General features: G+C 39.7%; 1 protein-coding gene across 1 annotated transcript in view; it reads left to right on the top strand.

The window, feature by feature from the left end:
* The first annotated feature begins 338 nt into the window (after window positions 1-338).
* Window positions 339-24,818, top strand: part of Rpn9 (regulatory particle non-ATPase 9) — a 52,087-nt gene continuing 27,607 nt past the window's right edge. The window contains exons 1-3 of the mRNA XM_070098643.1: window positions 339-532; window positions 2,910-3,023; window positions 3,816-3,966. Of these exons, the coding sequence (XP_069954744.1) occupies window positions 432-532; window positions 2,910-3,023; window positions 3,816-3,966 (366 nt within the window). The 5' untranslated portion in view covers window positions 339-431. The remainder of the gene's footprint in view (window positions 533-2,909; window positions 3,024-3,815; window positions 3,967-24,818) is intronic.

Below are 24,818 nucleotides of genomic sequence, written 5' to 3'. Positions count from 1 at the left end.
ATTGATTTTAATATTGAGATAATAATGAGGCAAATTTCATATGATTTTGTAAAATATTTTGAAATTAAAACTATAGAAGAACGTTAGTTTATCCTGGGATAATTTTTACAAAACTTTTTGGCCGATTACAACTGTCTTACGTGGTAGCATATATGTAAATTACCTAAGATAAGCCATTTACACCTTACTTTTAGCAGTTTATTAAAAGTGAGTAATTCGTTATTTGTGTCGTTTTTAAACTAAGTATTAATAAGTTTATTCATTTATCAGCAACGATTTTATGAGTTTTATGCTATTATTAGCGAAATTTTGTTGTTTTGTGAAATAGCGGTGAAGTGTACAAAGTGTGAAGATAGAGCGGAGAGGTCCACCACAACAATCAAAACAGACGACTCATCTGTTAGAAAAAATTCTTGTTATTACTCGCCAAAATGAGCAGCAAAGTTGAAACTTACCTCACGTCGAAAAAGAACTCATCGCCACCTGAACTCTCCAAGAAGTTTGGTGAAATGGAGGAATTCTATAATAAGAAGTAAGTTTTTAGATAGAGGCTGAGCCAGCCTCCCAGGATTGAGAATGGAGAGCAATATCATCTACTGTATATTACTTACTGGAATTATAAATAATCAGTCCCCCTATGGTAGATTCCCTAGTATAGTGAAGGGCTCTTGATCCAGGGATTTAAACAGTGGGATGACGCCTGATTGCCGCATATTCTCTCTAGCGCAGTATAACCACTATGGACTTTTTACTTCCCCATGATGATGATGATGCTAAATTATTCATCAATTAATTCATTATTATTGGTTATTTATACAAACTTTAAACCTTTTCTCCTCCAGTCTTTTAATGCCATATTCAGTAAGGTTCATTATAAAATCAAACCTAGGTAGGTTTTATTAGGATTATTAAGTTGGAGTTTAGTAACCCAGGATCACCTGATAAAGCCATTTGTCTGGCTTAGTTAAATTCAACTATTTAATATCTTATTTTTAAGTTGTTGTCGTAAATGTCACCTAATGTAAAAAAATTACCTGGAAATGTAATTTATGTAGAGTCCAATTCATTTTTCATGCTAATAATGTTATCATGTACCATGCTCCACTTGTAAGCTACTTTCATCTTTGTTATTTATATTAGGATTACTTTTACTTTAACTGCACAGTACATCCTTAATGCCTTTATATACATATAGGTGTATCTGCTATATTTATTATGTTCTATAAGTCTTATGTTACATTTTAGCTTGCCTAAAATGCTTGCCTGGAACGTGACCCACAGCAGTCAGCTTACATCTTGGTTCCTACTTACTGCTGGGTGAACATAGGCAGTAGGTGTAAGGAAACATGCCCAACACTTTCACTTGTGCTGGGATTGAGTCCCAGTCCTTCAGAAGCAAGCTAAAGGTTCTGCCACTTGAGCCACAAACCACCCTGCATTTGACCCCCAAAAAATGTAACCAAATGCTCTTGAATACTCAGTACTGTGGTAGCATAGTTTTACCTAGTTTTAGCTGTATCTTCCTTAGGAATTGTAATTTGTGTAAAATACAGAATTTATTTAAGAGTACTGGTAGAGTTACACCAGTGATCCCAGAGAACCCTTGTATCCCTCATGCTATAAAAATACTTTCCAAAAACTAACCAAACCCCTAACTGAATATTCATAATAATATACAGTATAAAATATAATTGATAATATAAATACAGTGGTCCCTCGTTTTTCGTAATTAATCCGTTCCTGGAGCCGTTACTATAAACGAAATTTACGATTTGCAAATCAATTTTCCCCATAAGAAATAATGTAAATACAATTAATCCGTTCCTGACACCCAGAAGTATTAAAACAAAAAAATTTTTTACATGAAATATACATATAGTACATAAACAATACAATGGGAAATGATGAATGAAACATTAGCAGCATAACACTTACCTTTATTGGAGATTCTTCTTAGTGTATGGGAGACTGGAAGAGGAGAGAGATTGGATTGTTTACAGTTTGGAAGAGGAATCCCCTTCCAGCAACACCTCAGGTACCAATTGCTTCTCTGGGGTTGCTTCTCTTCTCTGTTTCTTAATGCCACTAGGACCACCTTGAGAGTCACTCTAGTCCTGTCTCGCAAAGTAACTATGGAGAGAGCTCTGTTTCTGGCGTCTCTTTAACACTTCCCGAAAATGACCCAAGACTTTGTCACTCTACATATTTCTCACCTTCTTTACCACGGGCTTGGCACTAGGAGCTTTCTTTGGAGCCATGGTAGCTTATTTAGTAATTGCAAGCACTAAAATGAGTGGAATATTATGAAATATTTCGTAGGAGCACTTGAGGGGACCTTCACTCACTGGTAAACAATGCCAGACTGGCTGGGTAGGGAGGCCGCCCCGGCTCACACCGTGCGTACGTGTCCCGGATGAACTACTATTCGCGAGTCAACCTATGAAAAGCGAGTCCATGTTTATACAAAAATACCCCTATGATTGGCGAAATTTACGATTGCCGAGAACTACGAAAAGCGAGGGACCACTGTATCCCAGTTACACAAGTTAAACAAGCTGCTACAGGTTCAACAGAAATGTGAGACTGTTCAGCCTTGAATATAAATATAATGCACTGACAAGTTCATTATGTGGGAAGCATTTACTGTATTACAGGTATATTTTTTCCATGGAGAAGTGGAACAGAATTCTTCCTCCATAAGCCATGCGTGTCGTAAAAGGCGACTAAAATGCCGGGACCAAGGGACTAGTAACTCCTCCTCCTGTGTGTATTACTAAATTTAAAAAGAGAAACTTTCATTTTTCTTTTTGGGCCACCCTGCCTCAGTGGGATACGGCTGGTTTGTTGAAATATATTTACTTGTATATTCTTTTAATGAAATATATTTACCAGTGTATTTCCTTTTTCAGGTTATGGCACCAGTTGACATTAGCTCTTCACAAGCTAGTTAAGGAACCGTCTATGCGGGAAGGCACAGAACTTATTAAACTCTACAACAACTTGATTATAGAGCTGGAAAATAAGTAAGCAGTTGTGCCTCTGTTAATTTTATACATATTCACTCCTTGAAAGTTGAGCTGAGAGATTTAACTTTTAGATTTGTGATCTATTCCTTGTTATAAAAATATGATAAAGTAAAACTGATAAGTATAGAGTAGGATTTTTTGTTATATTTTTAATTACATAATATTTTAAGGACCTTGAATGCTGTTGCTCATATGGGAATTTGTTTTTTTATCCATCTCTGATGAAATAAACTATTGGAGTTATCTAATAATAACAGAAAATTTTATACGATTAGAGTACTTTATATACAGTTTTTAAGAATAATGGTGTCAATACCCTTGGTGAAATAGTTCACAAATAACCAGCACATCGGAGAGGAAACTCGTGATAACTTTTCTGTCCATCCTTTACTGTTGTTGTGACTTGACTCTCTGACCATGATAGACCAAAACATTACAAGTTTCCTTCCCAAGTACAGGATATTTGTGAATACTGTATATAATTTTATTATGAGTGAACTTGGCTTATAGCACTTAATCAGTTCTTGCTTACCTCAGCAGGGTATTTCACATAAACAGTAATTGATTAAACATATTACTGGCTAATCAGATTTTGATTTGATGATTTGATTGATGTATATGATGGACTGTATAAAATATTTCAGTATGTTAATTTTTAATATATATATGTATGTACATTTATATTTATTCAGTCACACTGTAAATTTAAATTCAGAATCGTTGATTTGCTACTAAAAGGTAATTGGAAACATTAAGGTATAGATTTTAAGCACTGTAATTTTCCTACAGAATCAACCCTTTGTCACTGGCCCAGATAGCGGGAGATGTAATCACACAACACAAAGATCCCAATGAAGCTATCACTTTCATTGAAAAGGTTGCTCCCAAAGTTGTTGATCACCAAGAAGCAAAAGTTCTTTGTAATGTTCTTATTGCACAGGTTAGCATAAATTTTCATTGCATGTATAGTGTACTATTTTTTATTCTAATAGTATAAACAACAATTGAAAATACTATAGAAAGTAAATAGGAAAAATGTCACAAAGGGGAAACTGGTGTAAGAGGAAGAATGGGAAATTGCAATCATTTCAAGGATAGATTGAAATTTTTGCAAGTATAACTGACTAGGAACTGGCAAAGTAGCAAGCAAAATTTGCTTACTACTAAAGCATTGGTGACATTATTTAGTAGTAAAGTACTGCCTTCCTTATTTAGACCAAATGTTTGGAGGGGTATATTATACGTATATCTTTATATATGCTTCTGAACTGTTGTATCTGGGCACCTCTGCAAAGAGAGTGATTATGTGTGAGTGAGGTGATAGTGTTGAATGATGAAAGTATTTTCTTTCTTTTTGGGTCACCCTGCCTCAGTGGGAGATGACTGACTTGTTGAAAATTTTTTTTTTATAAATTTTGAAAATATGTTAATAACAGCGCTATCGGGAGTACAGTAAGGCCCCGCCTTATGGCGATCCGCTAATACGGACATTTCAAATTATCACCAAAACTCTATACTGCTCACCCCACATGACTTTCTAATATGGTCACCATGCCTCACCCAGTTTATTTACATTCTCCATGAGCTTTGCGAGCACCACGTCTCTCCATTATGTCTGGAAACTTTCCAAAATTTCAAGTGTTTTAAGGTTATTTCATGTTTTATATATACGTATATACTTTTTTTTTTTTTTTTTTTTTTTCAACAAGTCGGTCGTCTCCCACCGAGGCAGGGTGACCCAAAAAAAAAAAAAGAAAGAAAATCCCCAAAAAGAAAATACTTTCATCATCATTCAACACTTTTACCACACTCACACATTATCACTGCTTTTGCAGAGGTGCTCAGAATACAACAGTTTAGAAGCATATACGTATAGAGATACACAACATATCCCTCCAAACTGCCAATATCCCAAACCCCTCCTTTAAAGTGCAGGCATTGTACTTCCCATTTCCAGGACTCAAGTCCGACTATATGAAAATAACCGGTTTCCCTGAATCCCTTCACTAAATATTACCCTGCTCACACTCCAACAGATTGTCAGGTCCCAAGTATCATTCGTCTCCATTCACTCCTATCTAACACGCTCATGCACGCTTGCTGGAAGTCCAAGCCCCTCACCCACAAAACCTCCTTTACCCCCTCTTTCCAACCCTTTCGAGGACGACCCCTACCCCTCTTTCCTTCCCCTATAGATTTATTATTTATTATTATCACACCGGCCGATTCCCACCAAGGCAGGGTGGCCCGAAAAAGAAAAACTTTCACCATCATTCACTCCATCACTGTCTTGCCAGAAGGGTGCTTTACACTACAGTTTTTAAACTGCAACATTAACACCCCTCCTTCAGAGTGCAGGCACTGTACTTCCCATCTCCAGGACTCAAGTCCGGCCTGCCGGTTTCCCTGAATCCCTTCATAAATGTTACTTTGCTCACACTCCAACAGCACGTCAAGTATTAAAAACCATTTGTCTCCATTCACTCCTATCAAACACGCTCACGCATGCCTGCTGGAAGTCCAAGCCCCTCGCACACAAAACCTCCTTTACCCCCTCCCTCCAACCCTTCCTAGGCCGACCCCTACCCCGCCTTCCTTCCACTACAGACTGATACACTCTTGAAGTCATTCTGTTTCGCTCCATTCTCTCTACATGTCCGAACCACCTCAACAACCCTTCCTCAGCCCTCTGGACAACAGTTTTGGTAATCCCGCACCTCCTCCTAACTTCCAAACTACGAATTCTCTGCATTATATTCACACCACACATTGCCCTCAGACATGACATCTCCACTGCCTCCAGCCTTCTCCTCGCTGCAACATTCATCACCCACGCTTCACACCCATATAAGAGCGTTGGTAAAACTATACTCTCATACATTCCCCTCTTTGCCTCCAAGGACAAAGTTCTTTGTCTCCACAGACTCCTAAGTGCACCACTCACTCTTTTTCCCTCATCAATTCTATGATTCACCTCATCTTTCATAGACCCATCCGCTGACACGTCCACTCCCAAATATCTGAATACGTTCACCTCCTCCATACTCTCTCCCTCCAATCTGATATTCAATCTTTCATCACCTAATCTTTTTGTTATCCTCATAACCTTACTCTTTCCTGTATTCACCTTTAATTTTCTTCTTTTGCACACCCTACCAAATTCATCCACCAATCTCTGCAACTTCTCTTCAGAATCTCCCAAGAGCACAGTGTCATCAGCAAAGAGCAGCTGTGACAACTCCCACTTTGTGTGTGATTCTTTATCTTTTAACTCCACGCCTCTTGCCAAGACCCTCGCATTTACTTCTCTTACAACCCCATCTATAAATATATTAAACAACCACGGTGACATCACACATCCTTGTCTAAGGCCTACTTTTACTGGGAAAAAATTTCCCTCTTTCCTACATACTCTAACTTGAGCCTCACTATCCTCGTAAAAACTCTTCACTGCTTTCAGTAACCTACCTCCTACACCATACACTTGCAACATCTGCCACATTGCCCCCCTATCCACCCTGTCATACGCCTTTTCCAAATCCATAAATGCCACAAAGACCTCTTTAGCCTTATCTAAATACTGTTCACTTATATGTTTCACTGTAAACACCTGGTCCACACACCCCCTACCTTTCCTAAAGCCTCCTTGTTCATCTGCTATCCTATTCTCCGTCTTACTCTTAATTCTTTCAATTATAACTCTACCATACACTTTACCAGGTACACTCAACAGACTTATCCCCCTATAATTTTTGCACTCTCTTTTATCCCCTTTGCCTTTATACAAAGGAACTATGCATGCTCTCTGCCAATCCCTAGGTACCTTACCCTCTTCCATACATTTATTAAATAATTGCACCAACCACTCCAAAACTATATCCCCACCTGCTTGCCCTTAGACAGGACATCTCCACTGCCTCCAACCGTCTCCTCGCTGCTGCATTTACCACCCAAGCTTCACATCCATATAAGAGTGTTGGTACTACTATACTTTCATACATTCCCTTCTTTGCCTCCATAGATAACGTTTTTTGACTCCACATATACCTCAACGCACCACTCACCTTTTTTCCCTCATCAATTCTATGATTAACCTCATCCTTCATAAATCCATCCGCCGACACGTCAACTCCCAAGTATCTGAAAACATTCACTTCTTCCATACTCCTCCTCCCCAATTTGATATCCAATTTTTCTTTATCTAAATCATTTGATACCCTCATCACCTTACTCTTTTCTATGTTCGCTTTCAACTTTCTACCTTTACACACATTCTCAAACTCATCCACTAACCTTTGCAATTTTTCTTTAGAATCTCCCATAAGCACAGTATCATCAGCAAAAAGTAACTGTGTCAATTCCCATTTTGAATTTGATTCCCCATAATTTAATCCCACCCCTCTCCCGAACACCCTAGCATTTACTTCTTTTACAACCCCATCTATAAATATATTAACCCTTTGACTGTCGCGGCCGTATATATACGTTTGCGAGGTACCGTGTTTGACGTATATATACTCATAAATTCTAGCGGCTTCAAATCAGGCAGGAGAAAGCTAGTAGGCCCACATGTGAGAGAATGGGTCTGTGTGGTCAGTGTGCACCACATAAAAAAAATCCTGGAGCACGCAGTGCATAATGAGAAAAAAAAAACTCCGACCGTTTTTTTTAATTAAAATGCCGACTTTGTGGTCTATTTTCGTATAGTATTTGTGGTTGTATTCTCGTTTTCTTGGTCTCAATTGATAGAATGGAAACTATATTATAGAAATGGAGGTGATTTTGATTAATTTTTCTATAAAAAGAACCTGGAAATGGAGCACAAAGTACAGGAAATGTTTGATTTTTGCCGATGTTCAAAAGTGAACAAATGATGTCATTGTACAATAAATGTCCAAATAGCCATTCTAATACGCAGTCATGAATGGGTTGATGTAATTTTTACAATTATTACAGTATTGCAGTAGTCTGCATAACAGTAAATCTTCTATTTTTTGTTTGAATAAAATTTCAAAATAAAAAGCAAGAGTAATATCACAGGGACCTGGAGACATGACTGATGAACAAAGAAAATGTTATTTTAGAGCCAGGAATGTCTGCATTGTTCATTCTGGACCTTATTTTGAAATTGTCGTATTTTTTAATTTTCGTGAAATTGGCCAAATTGCAAATTTCTGACCATGTTATTGGGTAGTTGAAATCAGCAAATGGGCAGTTTCTTGTACTCAATCGATAGAAAAAATAGAGTTCTGAAGAAATAGTTATGAGTTTGGTTGACTGGAATAACGGAATTAGCCGAAAATAGGGCTCAAAGTGGGCGAAATTGCCGATTTTTAAATATCGCCGAAGTCGCTAACTTCGCGAGAGCGTAATTCCGTCAGTTTTCCATCAAATTTCGTTTTTTTGGTGTCTTTACAATCGGGAAAAGATTCTCTATCATTTCATAAGAAAAAATAATTTTTTTTTTTTTCGAATATTTTGCGACACCAGAAGCAACTTCAGGATTTGGCCCTTCGACAGTCAAAGGGTTAAACAACCATGGTGACATTACACATCCCTGTCTAAGACCTACTTTTACCGGGAAGTATTCTCCCTCTCTTCTACACACCCTAACCTGAGCCTCACTATCCTCATAAAAGCTCTTTACAGCATTTAGTAACTTACCACCTATTCCATATACTTGCAACATCTGCCACATTGCTCCTCTATCCACTCTATCATATGCCTTTTCTAAATCCATAAATGCAATAAAAACTTCCCTACCTTTATCTAAATATTGTTCACATATATGCTTCAATGTAAACACTTGATCTACACATCCCCTATCCACTCTGAAGCCTCCTTGCTCGTCCGCAATTCTACATTCTGTCTTACCTCTAATTCTTTCAATTATAACCCTACCGTATACTTTTCCTGGTATACTCGGTAAACTTATTCCTCTATAATTTTTACAATCTCTTTTGTCCCCTTTCCCTTTATATAAAGGGACTATACATGCTCTCCGCCAATCCCTAGGTACCTTCCCCTCTTTCATACATTTATTAAACAAAAGTACCAACCACTCCAACACTATATCCCCCCCTGCTTTTAACATTTCTGTCATGATCCCATCAGTTCCAGCTGCTTTACCCCCTTTCATTCTACGTAATGCCTCACGTACCTCCACCACACTTACATTCTGCTCTTCTTCACTCCTAAAAGATGGTATACCTCCCTGGCCAGTGCATGAAATTACCGCCTCCCTTTCTTCCTTAACATTTAAAAGTTCCTCAAAATATTCTCGCCATCTACCTAATACCTCCCTCTCCCCATCTACTAACTCCCCTACTCTGTTTTTAACTGACAAATCCATACTTTCCCTAGGCTTTCTTAACTTGTATAACTCACTCCAAAATTTTTTCTTATTTTCATTAAAATTTCTTGACAGTGCCTCTCCCACTCTTTCATCTGCTCTTCTTTTGCACTCTCTCACCACTCTCTTCACCTTTCTTTTACTCTCCATATACTCTGCTCTTCTTATAACACTTCTGCTTTGTAAAAACCCCTCGTAAGCTACCTTTTTCTCTTTTATCACACCCTTTACTTCATCATTCCACCAATCACTCCTCTTTCCTCCTGCCCCCACCCTCCTATAACCACAAACTTCTGCCCCACATTCCAATACTGCATTTTTACGTATATACATATATATATATATATATTTATTTTAACAAGTCGGCCGTCTCCCACCGAAGCAGGGTGACCCAAAAAAAAGAAAATCCCCAAAAAGAAAATACTTTCATCATCATCATTCAACACTTTCACCTCATTCACACATAATCACTGTTTTTGCAGAAGTGCTCAGAATATAACAGTTTAGAAGCATATACGTATAAAGATACACAATACAGTGGAACCTCTACTTGCGAGTGTGTCCATGTGTGAGTTTTTCCAAATACAAGCAGTCGATGGGTCGATTTTTTGCTTCCATACATGAGCAAAATTTCCACAAGCGAGCAGACCTCAAGGTAGGTTTCTTGACACTGGTGAGGGGCTCTTGCTCTTGATCTCGGGAATTGTATCTCATTTGTTTGTTGGACTATCTTATTGAAACTTGGGCAATGTATGATGGAAAGATGCTTCTTAACATACACCAAAAATGAAAGAAATCTAAGCATATATAATGGAGTTCACTTCTCAGCAATTAGCCACCCCTTAGTGGTAATTTCGAATGGTTTTTTTGGTTGTATTCTCACTTTTTTTGGTCTCATTTGATAGAATGGAAGATATTTTACAGAAATAGATATGATTTTGATTGCTTTCATGATGAAAAGTGCCTTGAAATTGAGCTCAACCTAGGAGAAATGGTCCATTGCTTGGCTGTTTCAGTGTAAACAAATGATGTCACTGTCCATTCCAATATGCAGTCGTGAATGGGTTGACATATTTATACAGTTATTGCAGTAAGGAAAAACAGTAAATCTTATATTTTTTGTGTGAATAAAAATTACAAATAATTTATACATGTATAATAATAATAATAATAATAATAACAATAATAATAATAATAATATGTACATGTATAATAATAATATGAATAATAACAATACGTATTTACCTGGAGTTTACCTGGAGAGAGTTCCGGGGGTCAACGCCCCCGCGGCCCGGTCTGTGACCAGGCCTCCTTGTGGATCAGAGCCTGATCAACCAGGCTGTTGCTGCTGGCTGCACGCAAACCAACGTACGAGCCACAGCCCGGCTGGTCAGGAACCGACTTTAGGTGCTTGTCCAGTGCCAGCTTGAAGACTGCCAGGGGTCTGTTGGTAATCCCCCTTATGTATGCTGGGAGGCAGTTGAACAGTCTCGGGCCCCTGACACTTATTGTATGGTCTCTTAACGTGCTAGTGACACCCCTGCTTTTCATTGGGGGGATGTTGCATCGTCTGCCAAGTCTTTTGCTTTCGTAGTGAGTGATTTTCGTGTGCAAGTTCGGTACTAGTCCCTCTAGGATTTTCCAGGTGTATATAATCATGTATCTCTCCCGCCTGCGTTCCAGGGAATACAGGTTTAGGAACCTCAAGCGCTCCCAGTAATTGAGATGTTTTATCTCCGTTATGCGTGCCGTGAAGGTTCTCTGTACATTTTCTAGGTCAGCAATTTCACCTGCCTTGAAAGGTGCTGTTAGTGTGCAGCAATATTCCAGCCTAGATAGAACAAGTGACCTGAAGAGTGTCATCATGGGCTTGGCCTCCCTAGTTTTGAAGGTTCTCATTATCCATCCTGTCATTTTTCTAGCAGATGCGATTGATACAATGTTATGGTCCTTGAAGCTGAGATCCTCCAACATGATCACTCCCAGGTCTTTGACGTTGGTGTTTCGCTCTATTTTGTGGCCAGAATTTGTTTTGTACTCTGATGAAGATTTAATTTCCTCGTGTTTACCATATCTGAGTAATTGAAATTTCTCATCGTTGAACTTCATATTGTTTTCTGCAGCCCACTGAAAGATTTGGTTGATGTCTGCCTGGAGCCTTGCAGTGTCTGCAATGGAAGACACTGTCATGCAGATTCGGGTGTCATCTGCAAAGGAAGAGACGGTGCTGTGGCTGACATCCTTGTCTATGTCGGATATGAGGATGAGGAACAAGATGGGAGCGAGTACTGTGCCTTGTGGAACAGAGCTTTTCACCGTATCTGCCTCAGACTTTACTCTGTTGACGACTACTCTCTGTGTTCTGTTAGTGAGGAAATTATAGATCCATTGACCGACTTTTCCTGTTATTCCTTTAGCACGCATTTTGTGCGCTATTATGCCATGGTCACACTTGTCGAAGGCTTTTGCAAAGTCTGTATATATTACATCTGCATTCTTTTTGTCTTCTAGTGCATTTAGGACCTTGTCGTAGTGATCCAATAGTTGAGACAGACAGGAGCGACCTGTTCTAAACCCATGTTGCCCTGGGTTGTGTAACAATAATAATAATAATAATAATAATAATAATAATAATAATATATGTATAATAATAATACATATATAATAATAATGTACTACTGTAATAATTATAATAGACAGCTTCAAAAGGCATCACTAGATGGCAGTGTTTACCACAACAAAGAGGGAGCGGTTGTGGCTGCCTCCACCTGTTACATAATGACATATTTTATTCATTCTAGAATATATATCATGTTTCTGTGTTATTCATATTGTTTGTTATGTCATACTAGATGAACTGTGATAGATAAATAAGCTGTATAGATGATGTTAGCGAAATTATTCATGAAGTATTTTGCCCAGTGTCCTGACAAACTCTCGTCCACCACTGACACCGCCCATACCACTACATGAATGACATATTTTATTCATTTTTGAGTATATATCAGGTTTCTATGTTATTTATATTGTTTATTATGTCATATTAGATGAAGTGAGATAGATAAATAAGGTCGTAGAGTTGATATTAGCGAAATTATTGAAGTACAGAATTACACTGGAACGGATTAATTGCATTTCAATTAATTTAAATGAGCAAATCCAGTTGCGAGCAAGGTCATGGAACGGATTAAACTCGCAAGTTGAGGTTCCACTGTATATCCCTCCAAACTGCCAATATCCGAAACCCCTCCTTTAAAGTGCAGGCATTGTACTTCCCATTTCCAGGACTCAAGTCCGGCTATATAAAAATAACCGGTTTCCCTGAATCCCTTCACTAAATATTACCCTGCTCACACTCCAACAGCTTGTCAGGTCCCAAATACCATTCGTCTCCATTCACTTCTAGCTAACACGCTCATTCACGCTTCTTGGAAGTCCAAGCCCCTCGCCCACAAAACCTCCTTTACACCCTCCCTCCAACCTTTTTCAGGACGACCCCTACCCCGCCTTCCTTTCCCTACAGATTTATACACTCTCCATGTCGTTCTACTTTGATCCATTCTCTCTAAATGACCAAACCACCTCAACAACCCCTCTTCAGCCCTCTGACTATTACTTTTATTAACTCCACACCTTCTCCTAATTTCCACACTCCGAATTTTCTGCATAATATTTACACTACACATTGCCCTTAGACAGGACATCTCCACTGCCGCCAAACGTCTCCTCGCTGCAGCATTTACAACCCAAGCTTCACACCCATATAAGAGTGTTGGTACCACTATACTTTCATACATTCCCTTCTTTGCCTCCATAGATAACAAATTTTTGTCTCCACATATACCTCAACACACCACTCGCCTTTTTTTCTTCATCAGTTCTATGATTAACTTCATCCTTCATAAATCCATCTGCTGACATGTCAACTCCCAAGTATCTGAAAACATTCACTTCTTCCATACTACTTCCTCAACAATTTGATATCCAATTTTTCTTTATCTAAATCATTTGATACCCTCATCACCTTACTCTTTTCTATGTTCACTTTCAACTTTCTACCTTTACACACGCCCAAACTCATCCACTAACCTTTGCAATTTTTCTTTAGAATCTCTTATAAGCACAGTATCACCAGCATAAAGTAACTGTGTCAGTTCCCATTTTGTATTTGATTCCCCATTATTTAATCCCTCCCCTCTCCCGAACACCCTAGCATTTACTTCTTTTACAACCCTATCTGTAAATATATTAACCATGGTGACATTACACATCCCTGTCTAAGACCTACTTTTACCAGGAAGTAGTCTCCCTCTCTTCTACACACCTTAACCTGAGCCTCACTATCCTCATAAAAACTCTTTACAGCATTTAGTAACTTACTACCTATTCCATATACTTGCAACATCTGCCACATTGCTCCCCTATTCGCTCTATCATATTTTTATTTTTCAACAAACTGTCCATATCCCACCAAGGCAGGGTGGCCCAGAAAGAAAAACGCAAGTTTCTCTTTTTAAATTTAGTAATTTATACAAGAGAAAGGGTTACTAGCTCCTTGCCCCTGGCATTTTAGTTGCCTCTTTCAACACACATGGCTTACGGAGGAAGAATTCTGCTCCATTTCTCCATGGAGATAAGAGGAAATAAAGAAGAAGAAGAACTAGAAAGAAAATAGAAAACTCAGAAGGGTGTGTATATATATGCTTGTACATGTATGTGTAGTGTGACCTAAGTGTAAGTAGAAGTAGCAAGACATACCTGAAATCTTGTGTGTTTATGAGACAGAAAAAAGGACACCAGCAATCCTACCATCATGTAAAACAATTACAGGCTATCGTTTTACACTCACTTGGCAGGATGGTAGTACCTCCCTGGGTGGTTGCTGTCTACCAACCTACTACCTAGGACTCTGTCATATGCCTTTTCTAAATCCATAAATGCAAAGAAAACTTCCCTACCTTTATCTAAATACAGTGGACCCTCAACCAGCGATATTAATCCATTCCTGAGAGCTCATCGTTAATCGAAATAATCGTTAGTCAAGTTAATTTTCCCGATAAGAAATAATGGAAATCAAATTAATCCGTGCAAGACACCCCAAAGTATTGAAAAAAAAAATTTTACCACATGAAATATTAATTTTAATACACACAAACTGAAGAAGACATGCACAGTTACATGACACTTACCTTTATTGAAGATCTGGTGATGATTGATGGGATGGGAGGAGGGGAGAGCATTGATCTTCTTAGTGTTTAGAAGGGGAATCCCCTTCCATTAGCACTTGAGGTAGCAAGTCTTTTTCTGGGGTTAGTTCCCTTGTTCTTTTAATGCCACTAGGACCAGCTTCAGAGTCACTGGACTTCTGTTGCACAACATGTCTGTCCATAGATACCTGTACCTCTCGTTCCTTTATGACTTTCCTAAAGTGGTTCACAACATTGTCAGTGTACAGGTTGCCAACACGGCTTGCAGTAGCTGTGTCAGGGTGATTTTCATCAATAAAGGTTTGCACTTCAAGCCACTTTGCACACATTTCCTTAATCTTCGAAGTAGGCAACTTCTTCAATTTCTCTATCCCCTCCTCCGAAGCAGTTTCCTCAGGTCTGCCCTCTTGCTGTTCAAGATGATCTAGCAGCTCATCAGTGGTTAGTTCTTCATTGTACTCCACCACCAACTCTTCCACATCCTCCCCACTAACATCCAACCCCAAGGACTTCCCCAATGCCACAATTGATTCCTCAACTGGCATAGGATTCTCAGGGTTAGCCTCAAACCGTTCAAAATCCCTTTTGTCTACACATTCTGGCCACAGTTTTTTCCAAGCAGAGTTCAAGGTCCTCCTAGTCACTTCCTCCCAAGCCTTACCTATAATGTTGGTAAAGTGATCTTTCCAAAACTCTCTTAGAGTCAGTTGAGTTTCTGAGGTCACTACAAAGCACCTTTCAAACATAGCTTTTGTGTACAGTTTCTTGAAGTTGGAAATGACCTGCTGGTCCATGGGCTGCAGGAGAGGAGTGGTATTAGGAGGCAAAAACTTTACCTTAATGAAGCTCATGTCCCTAGAAAGTCGCTCTGCCAAGTCTGAAGGATGACCAGGAGCATTGTCTAATACCAGGAGGCACTTAAGGTCTAATTTCTTTTCAATTAGGTAATTTTTCACATTGGGGGCAAATGCATGGTGTAAAAAGTCATAGAAAAAGTCCCTAGTGACCCATGCCTTACTGTTTGCCCTCCACAGCACACACAAATTAGCCTTGACGACATTGTTTTTCCTGAACACTCTGGGAGTTTCAGAGTGATACACCAATAAAGGCTTCACTTTACAATCACCAGTAGCATTGGCACACATCAACAGAGTAAGCCTGTCTCTCATAGGCTTATGTCCTGGGAGTGCCTTTTCCTCCTGAGTAATGTACTTCCTGCTTGGCACCCATGGGACAAGTGGGGCGCGCTCAGGCCAAAGTGGACACGTCTTGAACGGAACGAATAGCGTTGGTCAGGTTTTTAAGCGCTAGTTGAGGCAAAATTTTTGCGTTAAAATGTATCGCTAGTCAGATTTATCGTTAATCGATGCCATCGCTGGTTGAGGGTCCACTGTACTGTTCACATATATGCTTCAATGTAAATGTCAGCATAGTTGCTGATCCCTGTGTTGTATAGCATATCAGTATCATCCATGTGCTTTAGATAGGAGATCCCTAGGCCTGTGACTGTTTGTGTGACGTCACGGGATGCGCATGTGTACGTTCGTACCTCTGCCTCCATCTCAGTCAGCGTTTGACACAGGCTAGGACAGGCACGGGGGAATCCGAGCGCCCAAGTCTACTCGTCCAGTCGTGACAGTAGTAGGTGATAACGAGTACACCATCCCAGTCCAAAATTCCTATGAAGTCTTAGCCAGCCTTGAGAATGACAGCCCTGCTGTTGATGCTGCTTCACACGTCTCTGACGTAGAGGAATTTGGGGATGAAGTAGAAAATGCCTTCTCCGATGACAACCCACCTTTCTGTTTGCATATAATTCCTAACGAAACGATTGGTCCTTTAGTACAAGCTTCTGTCCATAATGCGCCCGTTCATGTGTTCATGGACTCTGGTGCGCAAGTTAATATCATCAGGTCTAGCTTGTTTAAAGAGAAGCAGTTACGACGTGTCCTCCTCGTTGAACCAACTACTGTAACCTCCCTTAGTGGAGTAGCTGGTTCCCTTCTGCGAGTCCGAGGTCAGACTTCGCTCACCTTTACTATCCAAGGAAGAGACTTTACTGCTGCTTTTCTTGTTGTCGACCAGATTACTTTCCCTGGTGACCTTCTACTGGGATTTGCTTCCATGCGAGACTTACGCATTGTGCTTTACCCGTACCGATGGCATGCCCAAATTGACGACTTGATCGTTCCATTCTGGGGTTACCAGCTTGGATCAGAAATCTGTCATACTGCTGCAGAGTATGATGTACGGATTAAGTCCTTACAAGCCAATGCATTCTCCAGTAGCGTACCCAAGCGGTCAGGCACTGGTAACTCTGTCACTCCCATCTGTGTTCCACCTACACCTTCAGACTTGCAAGATAGTGTTCCGTTGCCTCAAGTGTCCGAGGACACTCAGACTGCCTTGAGTGCACAGCCTATCCCTGCAATGACTGCTAGTTCGAGTAGTAGTTTCTCCACAGGGGATGCCTTGTCAGAAAACGATTACTTGAAACTAGTAATGCCATCTCTTGTTGATGTCACATGCTGTCTGCAGAAAGACGTCTCTGTTGCGGCTAGTGCTCTCACTAGTGTCTGTTGTTGTTCCTAATGTTCCAGATGGTGATAACGTCCTAGTTGACAGTGATTCCTGCAAGGTCAAGGGTTTATTTGTTGAACCTTCCTTACACTTTGTAAGAGACAGTAAGATCCATTTACTCCTTGCTAACACTTCGGGTCACAGTGTTCGTCTCAGAGCAAATACCAACCTCGTTGACCTAGTTCACTATCCTTACCCTGTTCAAGTACAGGATGACGTGCCACCTGACCAGTGGGTCGGTGCTATTGATCCGCTGGATCAATCCATTCCACCAGTTGAGGAGAAAGACTTAGCTCCCACTGACTTCCCAGACGAAGTCAAGCGTTTGTTGACTTTGTTGAACAAACGTCGTAACGCCATTGCCTTACCAGGTGAGAAGATGGGTGTAACGAACTTATTGTCCCATCGTATTCCACTTGAACCTGGTACTAGACCTATTTATATACCTGCGTACAGAATGCCTCATTCCCAAGTTACTGTCGCAGAGGAACTGATCAATCAAATGCTCAATGATGGAGTTATTGCACATAGCAATTCACCCTGGAATGCGCCCTTGATCCTAGTGCCTAAGAAGGACGGCACTTGGCGCCCGGTGATTGACTTTAGGAAGTTAAATGCGAAAACCATTCCAGATCGTTTCCCACTTCCTGTACTAGGTGACCTTTTACGCAAAATCGGAGATAACAAAGTCTTCTCGACCCTGGACTTGTTACAAGGGTTTTGGCAAGTCCCTCTTCACGAGGACAGCCAAGGGTTAACTGCATTCTCCACTCCCACAGGTCATTGTCATTTCCTACGAATGGCTTTTGGATTACGATCGTCACCTATCATGTTCTCTAGACTCATGACCAACATCTTTAGAGGTCTTATAGATAAAGCACTTATGGTGTACTTAGACGACGTAATCGTCATGTCCGAAGATGTGGATACACACCTGAAAAGACTTGATATAGTACTTGGCAAGCTTGAAGAAGCCAATTTAAAGATCAAACTGTCTAAATGTCAATTTTTCAGATCAGAAATTAAGTTTCTGGGTCACGTAGTCACTCCTAGAGGGGTTACGACTGATCAAAGTAAAGTAACGGCAGTACTAAATTTTCCAACTCCCAAAACTGCTGATGCTGTAAGATCCTTTGTGGGTCTAGCAGGTTTCTACAGATCTCTCATTGCAAATTTTTCTTCAATAGCAGCTCCGCTAACTGAATTGCTTAAGAAAGATGCTCCTTTCGTTTGGACCTTCCGTCAAGAAAGAGCATTCCAAACTCTAAAAGAAAAGCTAACATCTGCTCCAATTTTGAAATTCCCAGATTTTGCTAAGCCCTTCTATCTGACAACTGATGCTAGTTCAATTGGCATAGGTGCCGTACTAGCTCAGAAGACTGATGGCAAGTACAACGCAGTTGCATTTGCTAGCCGAGTCCTTACGAAGGCTGAATGTAATTATACAGTAACGGAGCAAGAAGCTTTAGCAATAGTATGGTCTTTAAAGCACTTCCAAGACATTATTTACCAGTACCCTGTTCATGTCTTGACAGACCATGCACCACTGATACCTTTATTCCAGAACAAACAACCTACTGGAAGGTTAGCCAGATGGACCTTGACTATCCAAGAGTTCAGTCCCACTTTTGAACATTTACCTGGCAAGTCAAATGTAGTCGCAGATGCTTTATCGCGACACGTTAGTGTAGTTACTGCAGATCCTCCATTTACTGTTGAGCATGTCAAAAATGCCCAAAGAACAGATCCCATGTGGTCTGGTGTGATTCGATTCCTGCTCCAGGAAGATCTTATTCTTACTGTGAAGCCACCAGCACCCATTAGTGACTTTGTAATGAGCCAAGAATTACTGTATTGAACAGCCGAGTTGGGTACTCCAAGCAGAAGAGTGTACCAGTTAGTAATTCCACAGTCACTAGTGAACGTAGCTCTACAGCTAGTTCATGATGCACCAGGTGTTGCACACCCTGGTATGGATCGTTCTGTGAAACAAGCCAGAATGAAATACTTTTGGCCACGTGTGGCAACTGACATTTCCGAGTATGTTAAGAAATGTAGTGTCTGTATGCAACATAAAGGGAATGTCAATGGTCCTAATCCAATCCAAGTGTACCCAACCACTAGCGAACCGTGGGAAAGAGTTGCCCTTGACTTGTTAACCAATTTTAAATGTTCCCTCCAAGGCAACAAACATCTGTGTGTTATGGTAGACCATTTCACCAGATATTGTGAGTTAGTTCCTATTGCAGATAAGACTGCAGAGACAGTAGCTAAAGCGTTTAAAGAACACATTATCTGCAGGCATACCACCCCTAAGTCCTTAGTAACAGATAATGGAGGTGAATTCTGTAATGAGATTCTTGAAAATTTGTGTACTTTATACAAGATCTGTAAATCCACCATTGTTCCTCATCATTCTGCCAGCAGTGGGTTAGCCGAACGAACCAATAAGAAAGTACTTGATGTCGTGAGAGCCACTATCAACCCCAATAGTGAAACTTGGGATGAAGTCATACCAGATGTTCAATGTGCCATAAATTCTGCTTACAATGCTTCCATAGGTGATACTCCACATTATGCATTGTATGGTGTAGACAAGCGTTTACCCTATGAGTTGTTATATTCCACTCCGAAACCTAATTACAACCCTGATGATTTCGTAGCAACTCGTACCAGCATGGCTCAGAGTGTTTTTAGAAGAATCCGTGAAACACTTCATAAATCAACAGCAGAATTTACTAGAGTAACTAATAGCCGTGCTAAGCCATCAAAAGTCAAAGTAGGTTCGAGAGTAATGCTGACAAATTTCAACAAAACATCCGCAATGCCTAAGCTCGATCAAAAGTTTGTCGGACCTTATCGAGTTGTAGAACATATCTCTGGTAATAAGAATAAGGTTAGAGAAATTAGTACTGGTCAGTACAAAGAATCACATTTAGATCATATGAAATTAATATGCGATGTTGATGATATTGCTACCCAGACTAATGTGACAGATGCTGAAAATCCTCTTGACTCTGTACCCTCTACCTCAGATACTCAGTTAGATAACCAACCTGAATGTCGTTACTCCTTGCATACTCGACAAGTAATGAGAAACCCACAAGTATCTTTTGTTGATACTCGTTCAGATCTCCCTCAGTCAAGGCATGTATTAGCAATTGCAGAGGAATTCGATCCTCCCAGAGATGATAACCATTCTGCATATGTAAACCTCACCCTCGCAGAATTGGGTTTAAATGTACATAATCTGTATAACTAGATGTCCGAGATGAAGTAAATTGTCAACTGTTTGTTATTAACTGATTAGTTTTTCAAAAAAAATTTTTTTGTATTCGCGTTCCCTCTGTATTCTGAGAATTTGACAGTAATGATCTGAGTGCACACCAGATGCCTTTGCTGTTAATTTCACCTTGTATATATATATTTATTCTTCCTCAGAATCCGTAGAGTGCATGAATACAGATCGATCGATCAATTCCATCCACATTGTACAATGATTTCCTCTTATAGTTTGTAATGCATTACGTTAAAAGTGATTACGTTAACACCCATTACGTAAAATTCATTTTGTTAACATCCATTATAATACCATCCATTAGTTCTAAGTTATATATGAATTTGTTATTGTATAGAATCAGCCGAGAACCACCTGCCTGTTCAGCCTATAGATAGTAGTGTATGTCGAGACGACATACGTAACATGACCGAGCTGTCAGCATAGTTGCTGATCCCTGTGTTGTATAGCATGTCAGTATCATCCATGTGCTTTAGATAGGAGATCCCTAGGCCTGTGACTGTTTGTGTGACGTCACGGGATGCACATGTGTACGTTCGTACCTCTGCCTCTGTCTCAGTCGGCGTTTGACACAGGCTAGGACAGACAGAGGCTGGGCTCCATTTCCCATCATCACAGTCTGACAATATATCATTACCATCTGCAATCCTACATTCTGTCTTACCTCTAATTCTTTCAATAATAACCCTACTATACACTTTTCCTGGTATACTCAGTAAACTAATTCCTCTATAATTTTTAGTCTTTTGTCCCCCTTCCCTTTATATAAAGGAACTATACATGCTCTCTGCCAATCCCTAGATACCTTCCCCTCTTTCGTACATTTTTTTTTTTCAACAAACCGGCCGTATCCCACCAAGGCAGGGTGGCCCAAAAAGAAAAATGAAAGTTTCTCTTTTTAAATTTAGTAATTTATACAGGGGAAGGGGTTACTAGCCCCTTGCTCCTGGCATTTTAGTCGCCACTTACAACACACATGGCTTACGGAGGAAGAATTCTGTTCCACTTCCCCATGGAGATAAGAGGAAATAAACAAGAACTAGAAAGAAAATAGAAGAAAACCCAGAGGGGTATGTATATGTATGCTTGTACATGTATGTGTAGTGTGACCTATGTGTAAGTAGAAGTAGCAAGATGTACCTGAAATCTTGCATGTTTATGAGACAGAAAAAGGGACACCAGCAATCTTACCATGATGTAAAACAATTACAGGCTTTCGTTTTACACTCACTTGGCAGGACAGTAGTACCTCCCTGGGCGGTTGCTGCCTACCAACCTACTACCTATAATTCAGTAAACTTATTCCCCTATAATTTTTACAGTCTCTTTTGTCCCCCTTCCCTTTATATAAAAGAACTATACATGCTCTCTGCCAATCCCTAGGTACCTTCCCCTCTTTCATACATTTTTTTTTTCAACAAACCGGCTGTATCCCACCAAGGCAGGGTGGCCCAAAAAGAAAAACGAAAGTTTTTCTTTTTAAATTTAGTAATTTGTACAGGAGAAGGGGTTACTAGCCCCTTGCTCCTGGCATTTTAGTCGCCGCTTACAACACGCATGGCTTACGGAGGAAGAATTCTGTTCCACTTCCCCATGGAGATAAGAGGAAATAAGCAAGAACAAGAACTAGGAAGAAAATAGAAGAAAACCCAGAGGGGTATGCATATATATGCTTGTACATGTATGTGTAGTGTGACCTAAGTGTAAGTAGAAGTAGCAAGATGTACCTGAAATCATGCATGTTTATGAGACAGAAAAGGGGACACCAGTAATCCTACCATCATGTAAAACAATTACAGGCTTTCGTTTTACACTCACGTGGCAGGACGGTAGTACCTCCCTGGGCAGTTGCTGTCTACCAACCTACTACCTATGATTCAGTAAACTTATTCCCCTATAATTGTCACAGTCTCTTTTGTCCCCCTTCCCTTTATATTTTTTTTTTAACAAGTTGGCTGTCTCTCACCGAGGCAGGGTGACCCAAAAAGAAAATACTTTTATCATCATTCAACACTTTCACCTCACTCACACATAATCACTGTTTTTGTAGAGGTGCCCAGAATACCACAGTTTAGAAGTATATACGTATAAAAATACACAATATATCCCTCCAAACTGCCAATATCCCAAACCCCTCATACATTTATTAAACAAAAATACCAACCACTCCAACAGTATATCCCCCCTGCTTTTAACATTTCTCTCATGATCCCATCAGTTCTAGCTGCTTTATCCCCCTTTCATTCTATGTAATGCTTCATGTACCTCCCCTACACTCGCATCCTGCTCTTCACTCCTAAAAGATGGTATACCTCCCTGGCCAGTGCATGAAATTACCGCCTCCGTTTCTTCATCGACATTTAAAAGTTCCTCAAAATATTCCCACCATCTACCCAATACCTCCAGTTCCCCATCAACTAACTCCCCTACTCTCTTTTTAATTGACAAATCCAGTCGTTCCCTAGGCTTTCTTAACTTGTTTATCTCACTCCAAAAATTTTTCTTATTTTCAGCAAAATTTCTTGACAGTACCTCTCCCAGTCTATCATCTGCTCTCCTTTTGCACTCACTTACATAAGAACATAAGGAAGGAGGAACACTGCAGCAGGCCTGTTGGCCCATACTAGGCAGGTCCTTCACAATCCATCCCACTAACAAAATATTTGCCTAACCCAATTTTCAATGCTACTCAGGAAATAAGCTTTGATAATTCTATTTACCCATGTCCAAGTCCCACTCAAATCCAACACCTCTCACTCATGCATTTATCCAACCTAAATTTGAAACTACCCAAGGTTTTAGCCTCGACAACCCTACTAGGCAGACTGTTCCACTCGTCAACTACCCTATTTCCAAACCATTACTTTCATGTATCCTTTCTAAATCTAAACTTGTCTAATTTGAATCCATTACTGCGGGTTCTCTCTTGGAGGGATATCCTCAAGACCTTATTTATATCCCCTTTATTGATACCCATCTTCCACTTACACACTTCGATCATGTCTCCCCTCATTCTTCATCTAAGAAGTGAATGTAATTTAAGGGTCTTCAGTCTTTCTTCATAAGGAAGATTTCTAATGCTATGTATTAATTGAGTTATTCTATTACCACTCTTCACCTTTCTTTTACTCTACATATACTCTGCTCATCTTATAACACTTCTGCTTTGTAAAAACCTCTCATAAGCTACCTTTTTCTCTTTTATCACACCCTTTACTTCATCATTCCACGAATCACTCCTCTTTCCTCCTGCACCAATCCTCCTATAGCCACAAACTTCTGCCCCACATTCTAATACTGCATTTTTAAAACTATACCAACCCTCTTCATCCTCCCACTACTCATACTTGCATTAGTCCACCTTTCTGCCAATAGCTGCTTATATCTCTCTCTAACTTCCTCCTCTCTTAGTTTATACACTTTCACCTCTCTCTTACTAGCTGTTGCCATTTTCCTTTTGTCCTATCTACCTCTTACTCTAAGTGTAGCTACAACTAAATAATGTTCCGACATATCTGTTGCCCCTCTGTAAACATGTAGTGTACATCCTGAAGCCTACCCATCTGATAATTTTAATTATGTGTACCTGTACCTAAATGAACTTACTGTGCTGGCATGCAGGTACACATTAAAATCACTAAGAGCGCCTTATTAGTCTTGAGGATGCCATATTAATAATAATAATCCACAATAATAATCACTGAGGCACATTAAATGTTATATATTACGTTAATACAAATTTTTCATTAATCCATCTTTGATACTTTTTCAAAATTATGTAATAAGCATGCTACATAACATATAAACACGATAGATAAACACGATAGATAGATGTTATGTGTATGAGCCAAAACCAGACACATTTGTCTACTTGTTTACATAACTCTGCATCTCTCTCTTCTCTCATTTACTTGTTCTCTCTCTTGTTTATTCATTTTTACCTCGTTTACTCACCTCTGACTCTACATTAAGACTACAAATATTTTAATGTAAGTAATGAGTGTACTGTATATGCATTTTATTGCTTTAGGGTACTTTAAGTGCCAGAGTATGTTACATGTGGGTGAGGTGGGCTGACCTGGCTGGCTGCCATATCTCCCACACCTGACTTCCTACAAATAAATGCTACTCACCTCTCACCCTACATTAAGACTTCAAATATTTTAAGGTAAGTATGAATATACTGTATATGCATTTTACCACCCTGGGGTGCTTTAAATGTTGTAGTATACAGTGGTACCTAGGTATACATCTGCTTTGGAATAAGTCCAATTTGGTATGTGTCCTGTTTGGACGCGAAAATTTTTGCTTGGTATATGACCTTTGCGTGGAATACAACTCATATGCTAGAACTT

The sequence above is a fragment of the Cherax quadricarinatus genome, chromosome 63, assembly GCF_038502225.1.
Source record: "Cherax quadricarinatus isolate ZL_2023a chromosome 63, ASM3850222v1, whole genome shotgun sequence".
Classification (NCBI taxonomy): Eukaryota; Metazoa; Arthropoda; class Malacostraca; order Decapoda; family Parastacidae; genus Cherax; species Cherax quadricarinatus.
The sequence above is the reverse complement of the archived record's forward strand: the minus strand, read 5'-3'. Positions and strand labels throughout refer to the sequence as shown.